Source organism: Thermobia domestica, chromosome 8 (genome assembly GCF_964235325.1).
Source record: "Thermobia domestica chromosome 8, izTheDome1.hap1.1, whole genome shotgun sequence".
In the NCBI taxonomy this organism is placed as follows: Eukaryota; Metazoa; Arthropoda; class Insecta; order Zygentoma; family Lepismatidae; genus Thermobia; species Thermobia domestica.
In genome coordinates this window covers 226,837,082-226,856,514 of record NC_137461.1, presented here as the reverse complement: position 1 = coordinate 226,856,514, position 19,433 = coordinate 226,837,082, and the positions used below count along the sequence as shown (strand labels likewise).

The 19,433-nt window shown below is 36.0% G+C and overlaps 1 protein-coding gene across 1 annotated transcript in view; it reads right to left on the bottom strand.

Annotated features, from left to right (window-relative positions):
* Nucleotides 1-19,433, bottom strand: part of LOC145692488 (ATP-binding cassette sub-family C member 4-like) — a 357,392-nt gene that overhangs the window by 103,068 nt on the left and 234,891 nt on the right. Inside the window, exons 9-11 of the mRNA XM_081767796.1 lie at nucleotides 5,568-5,706; nucleotides 2,877-2,987; nucleotides 745-939 (exon numbers count right to left, since the gene is read on the bottom strand). Of these exons, the coding sequence (XP_081623922.1) occupies nucleotides 745-939; nucleotides 2,877-2,987; nucleotides 5,568-5,706 (445 nt within the window). The remainder of the gene's footprint in view (nucleotides 1-744; nucleotides 940-2,876; nucleotides 2,988-5,567; nucleotides 5,707-19,433) is intronic.

The following is a 19,433-nucleotide window of genomic DNA, read 5'->3' as shown; positions in this document are numbered from 1 at the left end:
AGGGTGAATTGTTTAACTTTTAGCTAACATCACCTTCATGTATAACGAAAATCTCTCTTCAACACCGGTTACAAATAGTTATATACTACTCTAATATGTCTTGAGAAATACTCGATAAAAGAATATTAGTTACATTGCTGTGGAAGTAGTATAGAAATTAGCAAGTAAAATTCAGAACTTCGCAATCCGTCGTAATGTTGATCTGTTAGGACTACTGTATGAATGACCATGAGTTGCAGTTGCTTTTATAAAAATGAGCCGGCGTTCATATACTGCGAAAAAGCTGTCTGCTTCTCAAGTGATTCTCAATGTTAAATATCACAAGAGAAAAAGGGAACAGATTTACTTCATGTACTGCCAAATTATGTGGTTCTGGTAAAATATACTTCGTTTCTCCTCTCAGTTGGACTGTGAGTTACAGTAAGGCGTTTTATAGGAAATAATGGGCTGCATTTATTCATGTAGTGTTCAATTGAAAAGGAAAAAATGTCTATCTAGCATGTCGAATATTTTCTGGTACTGTTATTACCAAAAGAGCAAAACGCTAAGTATTCGACTCATGGACAATTTAAAGCGGCGAATGAAGGGAAAAAATATTACTGACACAAGCAAGAACAATATAAAATGACTGCTTCGAGAATCAATGTACAGCTTTGAAAACTCGAATATCAACTTTAATTCACTGGAAGAAAAATAAGTATTATTCACTTTGTGTTATTAAAGGAACGTATGAAGTGATCTTACCTTTCCCGACCCAACTTTCCCAGTGACAACTACCAGATCTCCACGATTTACTTCTAGATTAATATTTGATAAACCACTGCTAGTCATATTTCCATCCCATTTAGCTGTCAAATTGTGTATTGACACCAATCGACCTGAGGCACTCTGGGGTAAACTTTCAACTTGAGATTCAAATTCACTTTGTTGAAGAAATTTCTGTCAAAGAAAAGAAATAGAAACATATAATTACAATAGTTTCTAATTCAACACACACATATGAATTCAAGAATTCTATATTTTTCAACAAGGCATTTTTTTATTTATTTCATTTTAGTTTTAGTTCTTTGACTGAAACATGAATATAATAATCTAGATAGCACTGTAGTGAAAACGACACAGGCCCAACTAATGCAGTGTTAGCAACATCAATGGTTACTATTACATAAAAAAGAATTTGTCAGTGCCACTAACCAACGAATAACAGCAAATTTTCGGAAAAGTTACAAAATGCTCGTAGAAATTCATTCAAGATATAGTTATCCTTTAGGAAGAAAAGCCATTATTTTTTCAGTGGCTTTTGATAGTTGTCTTTTTTCGTTTAGCACGTAGTTATTTACTTAGAAGATGGTTTGGGCGCCAAAGCTGCAAATTTTGGCAAGGACACAATCTACTGTATATCCAGCACTTTCCTCTTGCACAACCAAGAGTGATGAATTCCCTTCATATTGAAGTGATTTGTGTTTCCAAAGCTCCACATTGAAGTGATTGGTGTTTCGAGGACATAGCCTATAATTATCTTTTGTGGATGGTGTAGTAATAGAAACGCTTTGAAATATTTTAGTTTGACATCCCACGATCATTCCGTGTAGGCAAAAGGAGATGGTGATGAGAATGAATGAAATGAAGAAAGTGGGAGGAAACGGTACAACCGTGAGTAAATTCCACAACGATGTTTATCCACAACAAAGCCTACTTGGTGCAAGCTGATATCGAACGAGGGACCCCACGCACCAGAGGCGAACACCCTACAGCTGAACCATTGCGACCCAGAAGATGAATTGAGAAACAATCCGCTGATGCCCTGAAACAGTATACTGTTATGATTCTCAAGTTCAAAATTCAAGGTAGATGCTTTTTTTGGAATACTAAATATGTATCGAATATCAGGCAGTCTACATAAAATCATTATCATTCAAGAAGTGTTTAAAACAGCTGATTTCAACCGATAACGCTTATGAACTCGGTCAGTTATAAGTTCTTTCTTTGCAGGCTATAACCTATAATTTAGGTAAACCTTTATCCAACACGAAACAAGAATAAACGTCACTTGTATTGTTCTGTCACTTAGATGATCAGGTAGTTTACTAACGTACATATCTGAATTGTCTTGTGAATTTTACCCCTGAAATGCTCATGTCGTCAATTATGAATCTCAAGACAATTATTTGACTTACGATAGTCAAATTAATGGTCAATTTTCACAATTTGCCTGCTGTAGTCACCACAGTAATGTTGTTGAGTGGTGCCAAACAATTTAGTAGACTTGTGTCCTATTTCGAGCTCCCTCATGGCTAAGCAGTTATCGTACGCGCTTTGGGTGAGAGCCCTGGCAGGAGCTCATGTAGTTTGGATCTTACATTAAGCTGTAGGTTCAAATATCATATCCTTACTACTGAAAGTAATGCTAATCCCAAAACTAATATCAATATAATATTAATATTAATAATATAATATAATATAATATAATATAATATAATATAATATAATATAATATAATATAATATAATAATATAATATAATATAAATCAAATGTGTTATATTTCGCATAGGAATCAGTATATTTTTGCACACAATAGGAAAAATTCACCTTTGGCAAATCACTACTTGCTGCTAGGACCGGGACGTTTCTACAGGCAGTACTTACTCCGCCTACAATGCAGCACTTTTCACTATTGCATGTACGATTCTCTAGCGGTAACCCCTATAAAATACTGTGTTCCAACGTGACCTGTGTGTTGATTTTTCTAATTTTGTATCAATAAATAGGGTAAGTAGTACTTTGTTCAAAAATCTTCTTCTTTTATAAACTTTACGTTCACATATTTGCTGTTTCTAAGTGTATACTTACTATTTAAAACATTATAACACTTTACCTGCATCCTTAGTACTGACACTCGGATTAAGGATAAGATTATAACTCCTCGTAAGTAACCGTTGACCATTGTAAACCTCAAAACCTCAATGTATGCCAAGGATACGAATATCTGAAAATATACATATTTGAATTTTAAGTAATAATGATTTCGATTTGAATATTTAGAGTTTAGATGTGTTCTATAAGTTGTTGAATTAGTTAAAATCTTGTTATCAAAACTTTCTTGTTACTTAATCATAATTTGATCAAATTTCCTTTTCAAACCCCATGACTTTAACTTACAGAAATGTAGAATATGCTAAAATTCACGTTGATATTTTGTTAAAATTCAACAAATTATTAATATCTCATTGAAGCTTAAAAAGAAATGGTAAAAACTGACGCAATTTAACTTTCAAGTATACGAGTACTTTCTTCTTTTCTGTTTAAATGTATTTTGTAAATATAACTTACAAATGTAAGCTGATTTTCTAAAGCCAATTATTAGCAACAAATTTCCAATAAGAACTTCATATCAGAATATCTGAGATGAACATAGTATATTCGTAGCTTTTGCTACAGCAACTGGTAATAATAGTAATGCAGCATGTTTGATCTCTTTTTATTTTCAAGTTACTTTGTCAAAGTACTTTGTAGATAAGTTTCCTATCACCTAATTCTAATAATGAAATTAAATCTTTCAGTTTTACGTACTACAATTATGTCTTTTAGGCTAAGGGAGACGATGACTAAAGCAAGTGAACGATGATGGGAGAATTTGTGGAATGAGAAAGTGGGAGGAAACGGAAGTACCATAAGAAAACAACGAACAAGATGTTGTCCATTACAAACTTCCTTAGCCGGAAATCGAATCAGAGCCCCCACGCACCAGAAGTAAGAGCTACCGCGCCCTCCCTAATTCAGTGAAGCACATCATCTTTTGTATTCTTAACAATAAAGGTTTTGCAGAGGCTAGGAGTGAAAATCAGGTGAAATGATATTATCAATTTCACATTCCTCGGTTTCAGTGTACGCTTACAGATGTGGAATCTTCCAGGAGATCAACTGCTGATCCAAAATATACCATATTGATCGTGAAATACAATGATGATTAGCTTGTGGTATGGAGCTATTTTTTGTTGTATAAGATCAGCACATAAGCTCTTGTTACTAGCAAAAGAGACGACCTAATATACTTTATACTGTCGATAACAATTTTTGCATGTCTCCCTTATACTCCAAGGAAAGAAGTTGAATTTTTCCCGGTGTGATTTTCCTCACGAACCGCCTCTGAACGGGACATTTTACGTACAATGCAAGATCTGCTACATTTAACACTGTGTGCAAATCGTGGTTACTAGGAGAACATACTACATATTATAAACAGTTTGTTTTGAAAGTTATTTTGATTTTATATTTTTCGTCTTTGAATCAACCTACCAGTAAGGTCCTGTTAATATTTCACTTATTTTGAGTTTCGCGAATTTATAAGTTTTCATTTAATTTTTGTATGAACTTTGTTATTCTATTACATCATTGAATACAAAAGAATGTTTTAAAAGTCAATCTAAATTGTGCTTTCCTTGAGTTCCTAAATTGTTAAATGTTACCCCATAGATAGAATAGAAGAACACGATACTTACTGGATCGTCTTACATGATAACAGTTTTAATCCCATCCATAGATCTTGAGGGCTCTATACTATGAATCTGATTGCTATGCATTATAACAAATACACTTAACAATGTAATAATGAAGATCACCAAAGAAACAGTATTAATAAACATAAATTATATCATATATCCATATACCTATATGAATTACATGAATATATTCAATTGATGTTCTGCTGCTAAGCTTCTGATTACAATCTTGACATCCTTGTGTGAACAAGAAATGGCCTCCATCCACATTTAGTTGGCTTGAAAGTCTAAGCACAATCCACCACAAACAATATGCAGCATCTCGTACGACTTAAATAATATTTTGTTTTTTATAATTAAAAAGTGGATAAAATGAAACATTTTCCAATCTATTTACAATTTACAATATATTAATAATAAAGGTGGAAAATTGTAACTATAAATGAATATTCTACTTTCTCAATTAAACTTGTATCTCCCGGTTATATATAAGGCCCCACCCCCATATTTCTAGATTAAAAAGTGGACACCGCCAAATACAGGCAAGTGCATCGCTCTGATGTATATTTTTACATGGACGCCATGTAAAATTATACAGCACAGTTATGCACTTGCCTGTTGTTGAAATATTATAATTAATTATATAATACTATAAGGCCAACACTCATCAAAAGGGAGTAGCAGAAAGTAAATTATTCCTATCAGTTAAGTATCATGATTAATAAAAGTGGGAATTTTAAAATATCGCTTGAAAGATATTAACTTATATGTAGGAGGATTTAGAGTCTCTAACAATTCCTTTCAGATAGGGAACAGATAATAAAAATTCAGGCTCCGTCGACTAAACCCAGATGTCTGGAGTCCCTGTATATAGAGTATCTAAAAAGTTCATTTAGAAGGCTTGGTACGTAAAAAGAAACAATAGTGTTAGTAGATAGGACACTTTGAATACACTAGACGCTAAATAAAATTGCACCAGATAACTACTAACTAGATGAAGAAAGGCAGTCTACAAACCTTCTAAAATTTTGTACTAAAGAGTAAATAATTTCTAAGCCATGACTCACCTTACTTGCACATAGTTGTCCTCCAAGAAGAACATAAGTGAGAACAAGCGTGAATGTTGCAATCACAGTTGACCACGTTGTCAAAAGAGAGCACACCGCGTATAGATTTGATGTCTTTTTAACACTAGACACTTCTTTCCTAAAGTAAAACAGTAAGAGTTAAAAATACTTCAACTATTGTAATAATATATGGTAAATATAAACCTATACAAAAAATCTTGCATTTATTCAAAGAATTTCATCAGAAAATGAAGTAAACTGTCGTTCAGCAGGCAAATACGTAGGTAACTATAAAGAAAGAATAATGCTATATATACATTAAAGAAGAGATCAATAGAAGATTGCGAAAATTTTGAGATCTTATTTCCAAGAGCTTTTGAAAGTAAGTTAATCGTGAAAACATATTTTAAGATTTCATAAAGTAATTATATTTTATTTTTATTTACCACTTGCAATCTAAATAAAAGTACACATAAACAAAATTCTTGTATAGTAATCATGCAAAAAGTGGTAAAAGTTTACTAATTTCAAAGTAAATATCAAAAATCACGAAACACGTGATAAACTTTATCACAGCTCGGAGACTTTCTCTTTTGGATCCATTAGATAGACCGCTATTTGATATGACAAGATTCTTCGACTATTCCGATAGATCATATGTGTCTGTAAATTGCCGAAGAATTACTTGGGTACGGTAGTTTACCGAATTACAAATTCAACATTCTCGCTTTCAATGCTTTTCCCAAGTATTAGAAAACTAAAATAAAATAAAATATATAACAATTCTGTTGTTTTATTAAATGCTAAACTAAAAGTACGGATGGCATGTAATATTATTAGTTTGTTGATTAACAAAAAGCGAGAATGTGCCATAATAAAACAATAAAAAATACTCTTAGAGGATAAAGTGCCACTTACAACTACAATAAAAATAGAGCAACATAAAACTAAAATTCTATCTAGCAAACATAACATGGATCACTTCGCGCGCATAAACTACATTATAGGTAAAAGTTGCTTCGCGTCTTGTTGATAAGGTGAACGAGACCACTTTAATAAAGGAGTTGTATAAGTGCAAAAAAATACCGTTCGTAATGCAGTTATATTTAGATTTTTCTGAGATGTCAGATTGAAGAGTAAACAAAGAATTAGTTTGGTTCAAGGGCGCCTATGTTGTGGTTTCCAAGGGGGGGGGGCAAGTACAGGGTGCGGCACGTAAAACCGGCCCGTCGTAATATTCTGGTATATTGTGTTTTTGGCAACACTTAAATAATCTACCTTCCTACCAAGAGATGGCGTGTCGAGGTCGGGTCGACTTACGTGACCTGCAGCAGTCACGTGCAGCCGCAGCCAGTGAAACTTGTCGAAACCAGTTGAGAAAAAGGCCTCGTTGTGTTAAGCTGGGTGAGTGTCAGTGTGTGATAATGCCAATGGATCTTTTGTGAAAACAAAGAATTTGTTTCGGGAGAAATTTCCAGGACGTTCTATGCGAGCAAAAAGCACCATTCAGGAATTGATTGAAAAATGGCGGCGTACAGGATCGGTTCAAAATGCTCCCAGGAACAGACGACCATCTGTCTGCACACCTAAATAAAAGATGCAGGTGGAGGAGATAATGACAAGAAGTCCTCGAAAGTCAACCAGGAGATTGAGTCAACAGGTTCATGCGAATGAGAGAAGTTGCAGACGTGTTTTAAGGGGACTGAAGTTAAAACCGTACCGGATAAGTATTGTGCAAGAACTGAAGGAGCCTGACCTGCAGAAGAGGGTGCATTTCTGTTCATGGCTGTTGAGTAATGTTGCCAGTGGTTTCTTGGATCCACTAATGCTCATCATGAGTGACGAGGCGTGGTTCCACCTGTCTGGGTACGTAAATTCCCAAACCTGTATTGGTCGACAGAAAATCCACACGAATCCACCAGGTACCCTTGCATGATGAGAAGATTGGTGTTTGGTGTGCCATTTCCGCCACACGCGTTATTGGGCCCATATTCTTTGAGACGACAGTGAACAGTGACGTGTATATGGGAATCCTGGAGAAGTTTTATACACACTTGACCGAAGAGGAGCGTCAGTTATGTTACTTTCAGCAGGACGGTGCAACATGCCACACATCAGCTGCATCATTGTCCCTTGTGCATGAGATGTTTACACCAGAGAGGACAATCAGCAAAGGCTTGTGGCCTCCTCGGTCACCAGACTTGTCCACGTGTGACTTTTACCTTTGTGTATTTCAGATGTAAAGCATCACGGGCAGTAGCCAATGCTGTACGATATTCCGCGCGGTGTTGCCGGATTTCGGACTCCCCTTTCCCTTCTCGCTCTTCCTCTAGTTGAGATTATTACACATACATTGGCAACATTATTCACAATGTAAATATACTATTCCAGCAAACTTAAAGATTTTGGCTGTGTATCCTAGAAGTATATATAGCAACTGAATAACCTACCTATTAACTTATTCCAGTGGAACTGCTAAACGTTCGTCTTCAACACTACTTTCACTGTCGTCTATGTCAATTAATATTTCGCCATTGTCTGAATCTGACTCTTGTAAATTTATTATTATTAGTTCCAAAAAATGTAAACACAAAAAATAATTCTTCGAGCTTCACTTCGTAGCACGTTTTTTTTTTTTAAAGAAAATTCCGCACTTGTACTTTGTTTGCTTAAAGACATTGTTAACTATAATTTTGGAGAACAAATGAACTACTACGAAAGAAAGCAACCCACACACTGATGAATTCTGTTTATGGTAGAAGAGAAGTTGCGTTCCTACACACACAACTAGCTCCTTTGCTCCCATGTCTGTTCCTATAATAACATTTGGTTAAGAATTTATACTTGATGTAGGTCTCAAAACAACAATCCATCTGATTCGTAAGCAACACGATATGGTCGAGTTTGTTTTGGGTTACAATAATTTATGACACCACTCAGACGCCTGGTGCTTTTGCATCCCTGCTAGAGGAGTAAAGAAGGAGTACGTAATTGGCCACACATACGTAAGGTATTGAAACGAAAAAAAAATCATACTGCGTTTCTTCTGTCGAATAAGGAAGAATCTTGCATGAAGGCAATTTCAAAACAATATTACGAATGTCCCATACCTTCTGTTCTTATATATATATATATATATATATATATATATATATATATATATATATATATATATATATATATATATATATATATATATATATATGAATCAGATTGCAGAGGCTTGTTATTTAATTCGATCGCTTACTATTCTCAAGGGTGTAGAAACGGAGGAAAAGGGGGCCTTGACTTTCCAAACTATTTCCAGCCCCGAAATGAGGTTCATCTGGTATATGTTTAGTAAACTTATTGAATAGTTAATGCAAATTAGGAACGTTTATAAAAAAATACGATTTTTTTTAAAAAAAAAGAAAACATCATCAATACAATTTCTGTACTTAATTACAAGGACGCTGATTTCTCTGTAATTTTTTTTGGGGGGGGATTCAGATGCAGAAAGCATATATAATAATTTTAAGACAAATTGCATTCAAATCATGCCTAATATTGCAAATTTACAAATAAAATGAGGGGGCCCTGGCTGCCTCAGTCCCTCCAGGATCGGCGCCCTTGCCTAATTAAAACAACTAACATCTATATATATAAAAGAGAACGTACAATTCTTTGTCCGCTCATCACGCTAATACGGCTGAACCAATTTCTTTCATTTTTGGGGGGTTATTAGGATTTGGACCCTAGATGGTTTTTACCATATCACTTTAATTTTTAATTACCAGTGTCTTGAGATAATTGACCATTCAGGTGTCCACAAATCCTTTGTTAGTTCATCATAGGTAAAAATAAACGTATTTATATGCAACCCGCATGACCGTGTCACTCGGCGGGTTAACATAAATGACAGGCGATATACAGCGGAAAATAGCTTGAATCTTCTGTTTAAAATTTTTTAATTGATTTGCTTATTTTTACAGACACTTTTACAATATGCCAGCACCGGGATGACCGCAGCGAAGCGGGGCGGGTTAACATAAATGACAGGCGATATAATGTTAAGATTTACTGCAATCTTCTATGGTTTTTATCATATCACTTGAAAGCGAAAAAGTAAAAATTATCTAAGTAACAAAGTTTATTGCGTTCCGGGGTGACCGCAGCGAAGCGGGGTGAACGCTGCTAGTTAATTATATGCTTTATATTCTCATTTCTCTAACTGGACGCTCACCGTGTGATCTCACTACTATATTATTCCATAATAATATCTGAGTTGATATTTTTTCGAGTTTTTTTCCCTTTAGTATTTTAACCTACATAAACACAAAGTCGGAAAAACAGACTGCTATAGAGCGTCCCACCCTTAGATTGCAGTACAGGAGTAAATGGCAATGCTTTTCCTTCAAATAATATGTTTTTCTCACATCGAGAAGAATTTTCAAATATTGAAATACATTGAAAGAGTGAAATCTTGCTAATGGCAAATTCTGACGTCGCGTTAAATATATCACGTCATAAGTTCGGAACTCTAAGAGATACAACGTTGAAACTTATACAGCAATTAACATTATATTTGTGGCCAATGTTGGAAAAGTTTGCATTCAAAAAAAAAAAAACTTTTTCAATTTTAAAATAAAAAATAAAATGTAAGAGAAAGTGCGTATAGTATTGCAATGCAATATCTAAAAAGTTGACTAGTGAGAAACTTTTTTATTTTTCAGGTTAGATGGGGGTGCAAAGCGAGAAAAATATTGAGAAAAGATTAAAGTTATTTTTAAAACAAATTACAGGTCGATATCTTTCTTTATTTAGGTTTTATGACTTTTAGTGTTAAGAGTCAACTTTCCAAAGCGCGCGCATCTGAACAGAAGGAAGGCAGTGACAAATCTTGACCAATGCTATTTTCTTTATAATGCTTGTTTTAAAATTACTGATGTAGATATTGTGCTATACCGATGAGTGTTTACTGTTGATGCTATGCGAGCACGAACCTACTGCTTAACGGAAGCATATTCGCAAAATCAAATCCTGGACCTCACCTATGATAAACATTGCGTCAACTCCACTCAATCTTACGTTACACTACTTACTTCGCTTGTTTCCCTTGAGTTGCACGCACGCAAGCACGTACACACACAGACACACAGACACACACACACACACACACACACACACACATATATATATATATATATATATATATATATATATATATATATATATATATATATATATATATACGACAAATATCTATTAATAATAAATGTCATTCCTGGTGATAAAAAGCTATTAGTTTTGAAATTGATTCATTATGGTTCGCATGTAGTCCTTAATACTGTTTCAGATGCTGACAATTTTGACAATAAAAGTTGGTTTCGTTTGCAATTCCACTTCTCTTATTTACTTTGAAAACACAGATGAAAATGACAAAAGCGTTCGTAACAAATAACTTTATGAGCTCACAAAGCAGAATTAAAGGCCTCTTTATTCTCTCCCCCCTCCCATGCTTCTTTAGGAAGCAGGGTTTGATAATTCTGTTTGGTTTGTTTCCTCGCCCAATGATTTGTATCTTGTTGGCTGTCACTATACGTGATTTAAAGTCACAACTTGCGCGTTTGTTTAGAACGGATATAATGGGGTTTATTTTCATTCTTTTTCTGTTTCCAGACTGATATTGTGTGTCTGAGGTGTCAGAAGTGAGTATAAAAACTAGGAGGTTCAGTTCCTATTCACCATTGCATATGTCATCATCATCATCATCATCATCATCATCATCATATTTTATTGGCAGACCACTTGCTGCAACTCAGAAGCTTCCATGATCCACGGTCTTCGGTTAACTTCTTCGTCTTCACGCATGATTTTTCTATTCTGATATTGTCCAGTAATTGTAGTCTCTTTTCGTCCCCTTCTTCTTTTTCCTGCCACCATACCCTCTAGCATGTCCTTCATGATACAGTATTAAACATCGGAAGTGGGGAGACGCCGCCTTCACAATATACTTTATTATGTAACTTGTTTGACAAACGGAATTGGATTAGCGGATATTTTGCGTACACAGACGAATGAGCGTTCTCGTACGTCACATTTTCTCGTCACTTAACACTATCACCCTATTCCAGTTTTCACTCTTATCCAACTTCAGTAGCAGTATCTTACCCATTGCTATTCCTTAGTTTTCCACACAATCGGTGCAGGAAATTTCCGTTTAGAGCTGTTTAGCCTGCCATTTATTTCAATCATATGTTTTCTATTCGTTTCATATGTTCTCTCGATTTCGTACTGCTTCCATCAAAATTTTATTGCAACGATTTATAAACCATCATAAAAAAAAAAAAAAAAAAAACTTCTAACACACAATCGTTAGACTCTTATTTCGTACTCTCCAATTCGCCGTTCTAAATGAATTTGCGCGATTGGAATGACAAAAGAGTTGAAAATATATGAATTTAAGAAGGATTTATTTACAGACTCATCACTCTTTCTTTCTTGTTCTTTCTTCGAAAGAAAACATACGGCAGAAGAAATGTGGCAACAGCGCACTCCATTTACTCCGTACTGCAATCTAAGAGTGGGACGCTCTATAGAAACAGCATTTGTTTTCTTATGAATAGCTTATTGATTTATCTCTTACAATCCGGTTTTCAACTTCAGTACTGTCAAGATCCGTCTTTTGTTAAGGTAGCATCGAGAAAACATAATATGTGTATAGTATACATGGTGAGTTAAAATGCTTTCATATTCTGAAAGAGGTCATTTGTTCTGTTTTTAATGTGTGAAAAGCTTTCCTCCCCCTGAAAGTAATGTTCCCCTAGAACAACCTGTTGGTTACACCCCTGAATATCCTTTAATAAAAGTTGAGTTCCATTTCCAAATCGAAGAAAAATCCACTGGAAATTAGACGGGACTCAGCGCTCGTTTTACTAATTGTTTTATATGGAAACCTTTCAAAGCGTGTATCATGACAACCAGTTGTCATAAAAAGATGTAGTTTTCACATATGTGTTCCTAATTCTTTTCTCTACTTCGTAAAGTGAGCAGTTAATGTGCTAATAAAATATTTCTAATAAGCGCCTCTGCTATCGTCAAGATTCGCAGTAGCGCGAGAAGTCAGCGTGCAGAACTGCTTGTCGCGAATTGTCAACACCGGTCAAAGCCAATTGGACGGCGCGTGAAGCCAACTCAAGGCCATGCCGCTTATCATTTGAAATCTGCTTTTATGGGGACTGTTAAAGGGAAGAGTATACGAAACAAATCCACTCACAATTGAAGAACTCAAGACCAGGATCCAGGATGTCACCAATAGCATTACAACACAAGAACTGACAAGGGTATATATGAATCAACTCAATTGTGCTCACATGTGTGTTGAAGTGGGCGGAGGACACTTTCAGCACCTGCTGTGAAGGTGAGTAGTCATATTCAATACATTACATTTCATTTATGTGTTGTAGTTAATCATATTCAATACATTACATTTCATTTTATGTGTTCACTTTACGGGCCGGTTTTACGTGCCACACCCTGTATAAGCGACGTTTCAAATATAGTTTCAAGTTTTGCTGTAACTAATCTAAAAATTCTATTGGGTTTTCAATATTCCCAAGTACAATTTCCTCGTAGGGGTGGCGAGCACCCCACCTTGCCCCCCTGATAGGCGCCCTTGGTTTGGTTCATTGTTTATAGTGAAATATTTACTTATATATTTATTGTAACAATCATTCCTGAGGTGTAAATCATCAATTGTTTATATTTTAATTTGAAGTATCAGATTGCGATCTATCTCTTGGCTAGCAATTTGGAGGAAATAAGTGTAGATAGATATAACATAAGAAGATGCATAGAAATCCAGATGCAAATGAAAACTAAGAAATGAATCAATTAGTACGTAAATAGAACTAAATACTGAAAGCGAATAACAGAACTGTGGAAGACATCAAAGAGATATCAAAGATAAATTATGAATTTCGAGAAGGTAATGATGGGAAAATTAGACGAGTATTGAGGTCTACCTTCTTGAGGTAACTATGACTATATATGTAAATTGATCATTAATGATGAGATGAAAGTACAATTTACGCCACAACATATCTAAATAATTAATAAAAATAGATGAATGTTAGACTTCTATCTTGGGACGGCTTAACGCAAGTGTACATATGAGGAGCCCAGATTAATGATGAAGGGAAATAGTGTTGTTGTGAAAAAAGATGAGATATGTCATGATTTATGATTTGTCAGCAAATGAACATTCGACAGGAATGATTCCTTGCTAGATTATAACACGAAGAATCAGTATTATACCTACAGGTGTATGGCAGCATTTGAATTTAAAATGTTGTTCAAAGTGTATGATAATTGTAACTAGGACAATATCTTAATTGGACTCAATGCACTTGGCTATATATATGTCCAAAACTACAAGGAATTTAATTTTGAAAAGTAATCCACATATGGGTTTATCCTGTGAATACCAGACCAGGCTGGCATGCCTGACTGAAAAGATGTCGATATCAACCTATCCAGTGACATATGTGTTCTCTATGACTACAATGATACGAAGAACGTTTGTAATGGAAGAAAAACATAATCAGTGAGTCCCGATTGTCGGAGTGCAAATACATATGTCATAGTGAATATGTCCTAGAAACTCATGATGGCGCAGAGAACACCTGGGAATGATGCTATACACGTTAGATTAGATTAGAAATACAGTAAAATCAACAGGGTGTGGTTATGAACTTGAATGTTTCTCGCAGTTTTGTCTCAAATGTAGAATCCTTTCTGTCTGGTTAAAACATTGAAAGGCAGTATGGTGGGGATCGTCAACGTTCAATAACACCATATGGGGAGCATTATTTGGCCTTAAATGCCACACGACAACGACCAAGTAATTAACACAACAGGTACACCAATTCGAGATATTGGAGCTGCCTCTGAGATCCACGCATCACGTCAAACTGTATAACGGCAGTTACACGAATGTACATTGTTTGCACGTCGACCTACCAAGTGTATTCCCCTCACACAACAGCTGCGTCACGCATGTTTATAGTGTATTAGATCAGATCTCAAAGTGAGTGTACCTTTCAACAGTGGGTAGTGTACTCTTAAGTGACCATCCACGATTCAGTTTGGAGAGTGATTCTTAACGCCTATTTGTTTGATGGTTAGCAAAAACGTCACCAAAATGTTCTTGAAACGGACAAGAATGGGGATATTGGTGTCATGATATGTGCTTCATCATGTAAAGGCTCGTATATCACTTCATACGTTTCAGTAGTGGGCATAATCAGGTAAGATTTACAAGAACATTATCCTTAAATAGCATGTTCGACTGTTCCCTGGTGCATACGATCCTGAATTTCGTTTCATGGACAAGAATGCATGTCCACACAAGGAATGTTTGGTGTTAGGTTATCTGCAGCATGAAGATATTACGGATATGTTAGGGTAGTCACCATACCTCAATCCAATTAAACATGCTTGAGATGCGCTCAAACTGCGAATTGGAACCTTAACATCTCTATCATGGTCAATTGTTAAAGTGCACAGGGTGCTTGTCTAAGAGTGGAGTGCTTTCCCACAGGAGCTGCTTGATTATCTAATCCGTAGTATGGGTACACCTGGTGCAGCGTGCATAGCTCTTCGCGGTAACAATAATCAGTTTGAAAACTTCTGCCAACAAACCCTGGACTTGTGACATTCTCAGATGGGAAGCCACATAATGCAAGTATATTCAATAAGAGCTTTCAGTGTTGATGTGTTATTGGAAGCGTTTGGTTTGTTCACAGTTGTTTATTCTACGTCTCTGAGCGAGCAGAAACAGTTTTGAACTAATTGTTCATGATTGCTACTGTTATCCCCAAGTTACCTTAAGTTTTGGACATAAGTGTAATATATGCATGATGTTGAAATATGTTACACTAAGGAATAGAAAGTATATTATACTGTATATTTCATGATTAGGATACGGTTACTTGATTCTGCGTATTTATCATACAGGATGTTGCTCCATAATTTACAGCCTATGATGCTGGACAGCAAACAAGTTGTTCAGATGTTAAGAATATTACTGAATTTCTTATAGTATTAATCCTAGGAATCCAACAGAAGGGGCTCCCTGAACCCTGAAGGTAGCTTTTGGTGCACAATTCAAACTAAAATGCTATCAGTCAGTTGTTCTTTTTTCAGTCATTTGTTAAGCATAGTTACTTAGGCAATTTGCCATAGTGACATAAAAAATAGTTTATAAATATCTTACGAAATGGGGTAGTGGATCCAAGGAGCCTCCTCTTCGGACTACCTAGGATCACATTATTTGAAGATCTTATAAAATCTAATTTAAGTACCAGACTATTGTCTGGCTAGAATATCAAAAGTGATTTTATATCCATGGCTCTGAATTAAATGAAGTATGTATCTGATCAAACTATCCAAACTGCCAACAGTTTTGTACTACTGGCAGTTGATGTATCTGTGTTTATACACTTTTTTATCATCTCGACATTGACAAAGGTTACTGTAGCTTCTTGTAGAGAAACGAAATAAGTCTTACTTGTTTTATGTACAAAAGTAAATGCATGCTTAAGGGCTAGCAAAAATTAAAATAACTACTGTATATTTAATTATATAAACAAATTAGTATGTATGTTCGAGGAATTTCCCTTTGGATGACCTGCAATCATAAATAACTTGTGATTCCTAGGGTTAACAAGCAATTTCGAATGCAAGCCCCAATATTGTCCTACAAATGTACTGAGTCTTTGAAATATATTTCAGCTTCAAGAAAATATTTCTGAATATGGGATGTCATCAAATGTTATACCTAAATATGTAACTGCGATGGACTATGTTAATTTATGTGTTCTGACGAATTTATCAAATAAATTCGGGTTGTGGTATACATTACTTCGACATTTAGGTGATATTAGGACTAACATAAATTCAAATAGCCATGAGTAGATGTCCAGGCGTATAGATGGCCGGGTCAGCGAAATTTGATCTTGTTTTCGTAGAAATCGATATCATTTCCTGGAATTGGGAGGCAAGTTTCGACAAGCCTTTAGTTGCTGTGTTCATAGCCTTTTACGGCTACCACAGAAGCGCGTGGAAAAATTTTGGTTCATTTGAACCCCCGTCACCCCCTACTCCTCCTGGAAAGCCAAAGAGCATAAGCGATTTAGCCCCTTGGTCCTATTCCCACGAGATGACTGTAGATTATGAACTGAAAGCATGATATTCAAATGATCGAAGCTTCTCAGCAGATTGTATGAAATTGGTCTTAGTTGCTAAGGTAAATATTATATATCATGATTTTTTTAAAGCGTGGGATTAGACACAGTATATGAGTCTCAGAACGAAACACATACCCATGCATAATCGTGTTGCTTAGCCCCTTGGCCCTATTCCCACAAAGTGTCTGTAGAAGACGTGATATTCAAATGATCAAAGCTTCTAACGAAATTGACTTAGTTGCTAAGGTAAATATTGTATTTCACGATTTTTTTAAGACGTGGGACAAGAAACCATATATGAGTCTCATAACGAAACACATACCTATACACTCCTCCCCCCCTCAGACCTCCTGCCAATGGATTCCAATGATTGAGCATATTCTAATAGCGGAAGCTTCTCATAGCATATAATATTGTTTCAAAACGTAGGATGTGAAATGTGTTATATGGATATTCACATGATGATGTCTGCTATGACAAGTAAATCGATATCACTTCCTGTTTATTTGTTATGTTCATAGCCTTTAACGGCTATACCACAGGAGCGCATGGGAAAATGATGATTTGTGAGAACATCCTGTTGCTAGAAACAAGTTGAAACATGTCTTTTAGGGTTACCATCAGCTATAGGTTCATGAAAAAAACATGCCTTTTCTAGTTGTCTTGTATTGGTTAGCTAATTTGAATTCCCAAGCCCCGCTCCTCCCGCAAAGACTCTTGAACGGCTACCAGATCTTCATCAGAGTCCTTTCAGTTATCACGATTGAAGCCTGCCAATTGATTGTGTTTTCAGCTTAAAACTGTAGTGTGTGTTTTGTGCTTTCAGTTATTACGATTAAAGCCTACCAATTGATTGTGTTTTCAGCCTAAAACTGTAGTGTGTGTTTTGCGATAGCGGTCGTTCTTATTAAAATAGGTAAGTAAAATATATATATATGTTCTTTCTTCATTTAGTTATAAAGGCAGTTGAAAGAACAAGTGTATTTATTCATAGTTCCGTTCAGGTTCTGCATATATGTGAATGTCTGTTTTGCTAGTCTCTTTCTTTCTCTGTTTGCTAGCACATTGAACTCCATCTTAAAATGGTTTAGTTTCAAGAGCAACAGATAAGATGCCATTGTCAAATGTTTTGATGATTCGTATTGCAACTAGATAACAGACTGACCTAGTTAAAAACACACACATATAAGCGAGCTTGTATGATGCTTCTGTTCGCTGTACGTTGATTTCTAAGAAAATGATAAGATGGAATTCTTGAATGTTTTCTGGTTCGCATTGCAATTATATATCAGTTGACGCAAGAAGTGTCTGTAGACTTGGTGTTTTAATTTTGATAATATGATGCATACCTGTCTGTCTTTGTCTGTAAATGAAATCTTTGACCAATGAAGAGTTTTACGTCCAACAATAAAGCCAACAAGGTCTGTCTGTCTTTCTATGTCGGCTATGCTAATGGAGACGGTGGTGATGAGTTGAGTTGATTTTAGTTTAGCGTCCCTTTCAGCAGCGAGGCTATATGAGACGTGGACCTACTGATTAACTTGGAATCCGAATCACATGAGCTCCCACCGGGACGGTGGTGATGAGAAATGAATGAAATGTTGGAAAGGAAAGAGTTGGATTAAATTCACGTACACGGTGTTTGTCCATCACAAGTTCATTCTGATTGGAACAGGATTTTGAACCTACGACCTGTCATGTATACGGTGTTTGTCCACCACAAAGTTCACTTGATGGGAACAGGATATTGAACGTGTGACCCCATACACCAGAGGTGAACGCTCTACCAGTGAACCACCGTCACCCCCAAACCCCACGAGCTAAGATCTTGGATTAAATTCACGTTCACGGTGTTTGTACACCACAAAGTTCATTCTGATTGGAACAGGATTTTGAACCTACGACCTTTCATGCATACGGTGTTTGTCCATCACAAAGTTCACTTGATGGGAACAGGATATTGAACCTGTGACCCCATACACCAGAGGTGAACGCTCTACCAGTGAACCACCGTCACTCCCAACCCCCCGGGCTAAGATCTAACGAGAAAAACAATGAAATGAAATCTGAATTTTACGTCCCACTCTTATGACGAATAGGCTAATGGGAAATCTTTAAGTTTTACGTCTTACAGTTATGTCGGCTATGCTAATGGAGACGGTGGTGATGAGTTGTTGAGTTCAGTTGATTTTAGCTTAGCGTCCCTTTCAGCAGCGAGGCTATATGAGACGTGGGCCTACTGATTAACGTGGAATCCGAATCACATAAGCTCCCGCCGGGACGGTGGTGATGAGAAATGAATGAAATGTTGGAAAGGAAAGAGTTGGATTAAATTCACGTACACGGTGTTTGTCCACCACAAGTTCATTCTGATTGGAACAGGATTTTGAATCTACGACCTTTCATGTATACGGTGTTTGTCCACCACAAAGTTCACTTGATGGGAACAGGATATTGAACCTGGGATCCCATACACCAGAGGTGAACGCTCTACCAGTGAACCACCGTCACCCTCAAACCCCCCCCGAGCTAAGATCTTGGATTAAATGCACGTACACGGTGTTTATCCACCACAAAGTTCATTCTGATTGGAACAGGATTTTGAACCTACGACCTTTCATGTATACGGTGTTTGTCC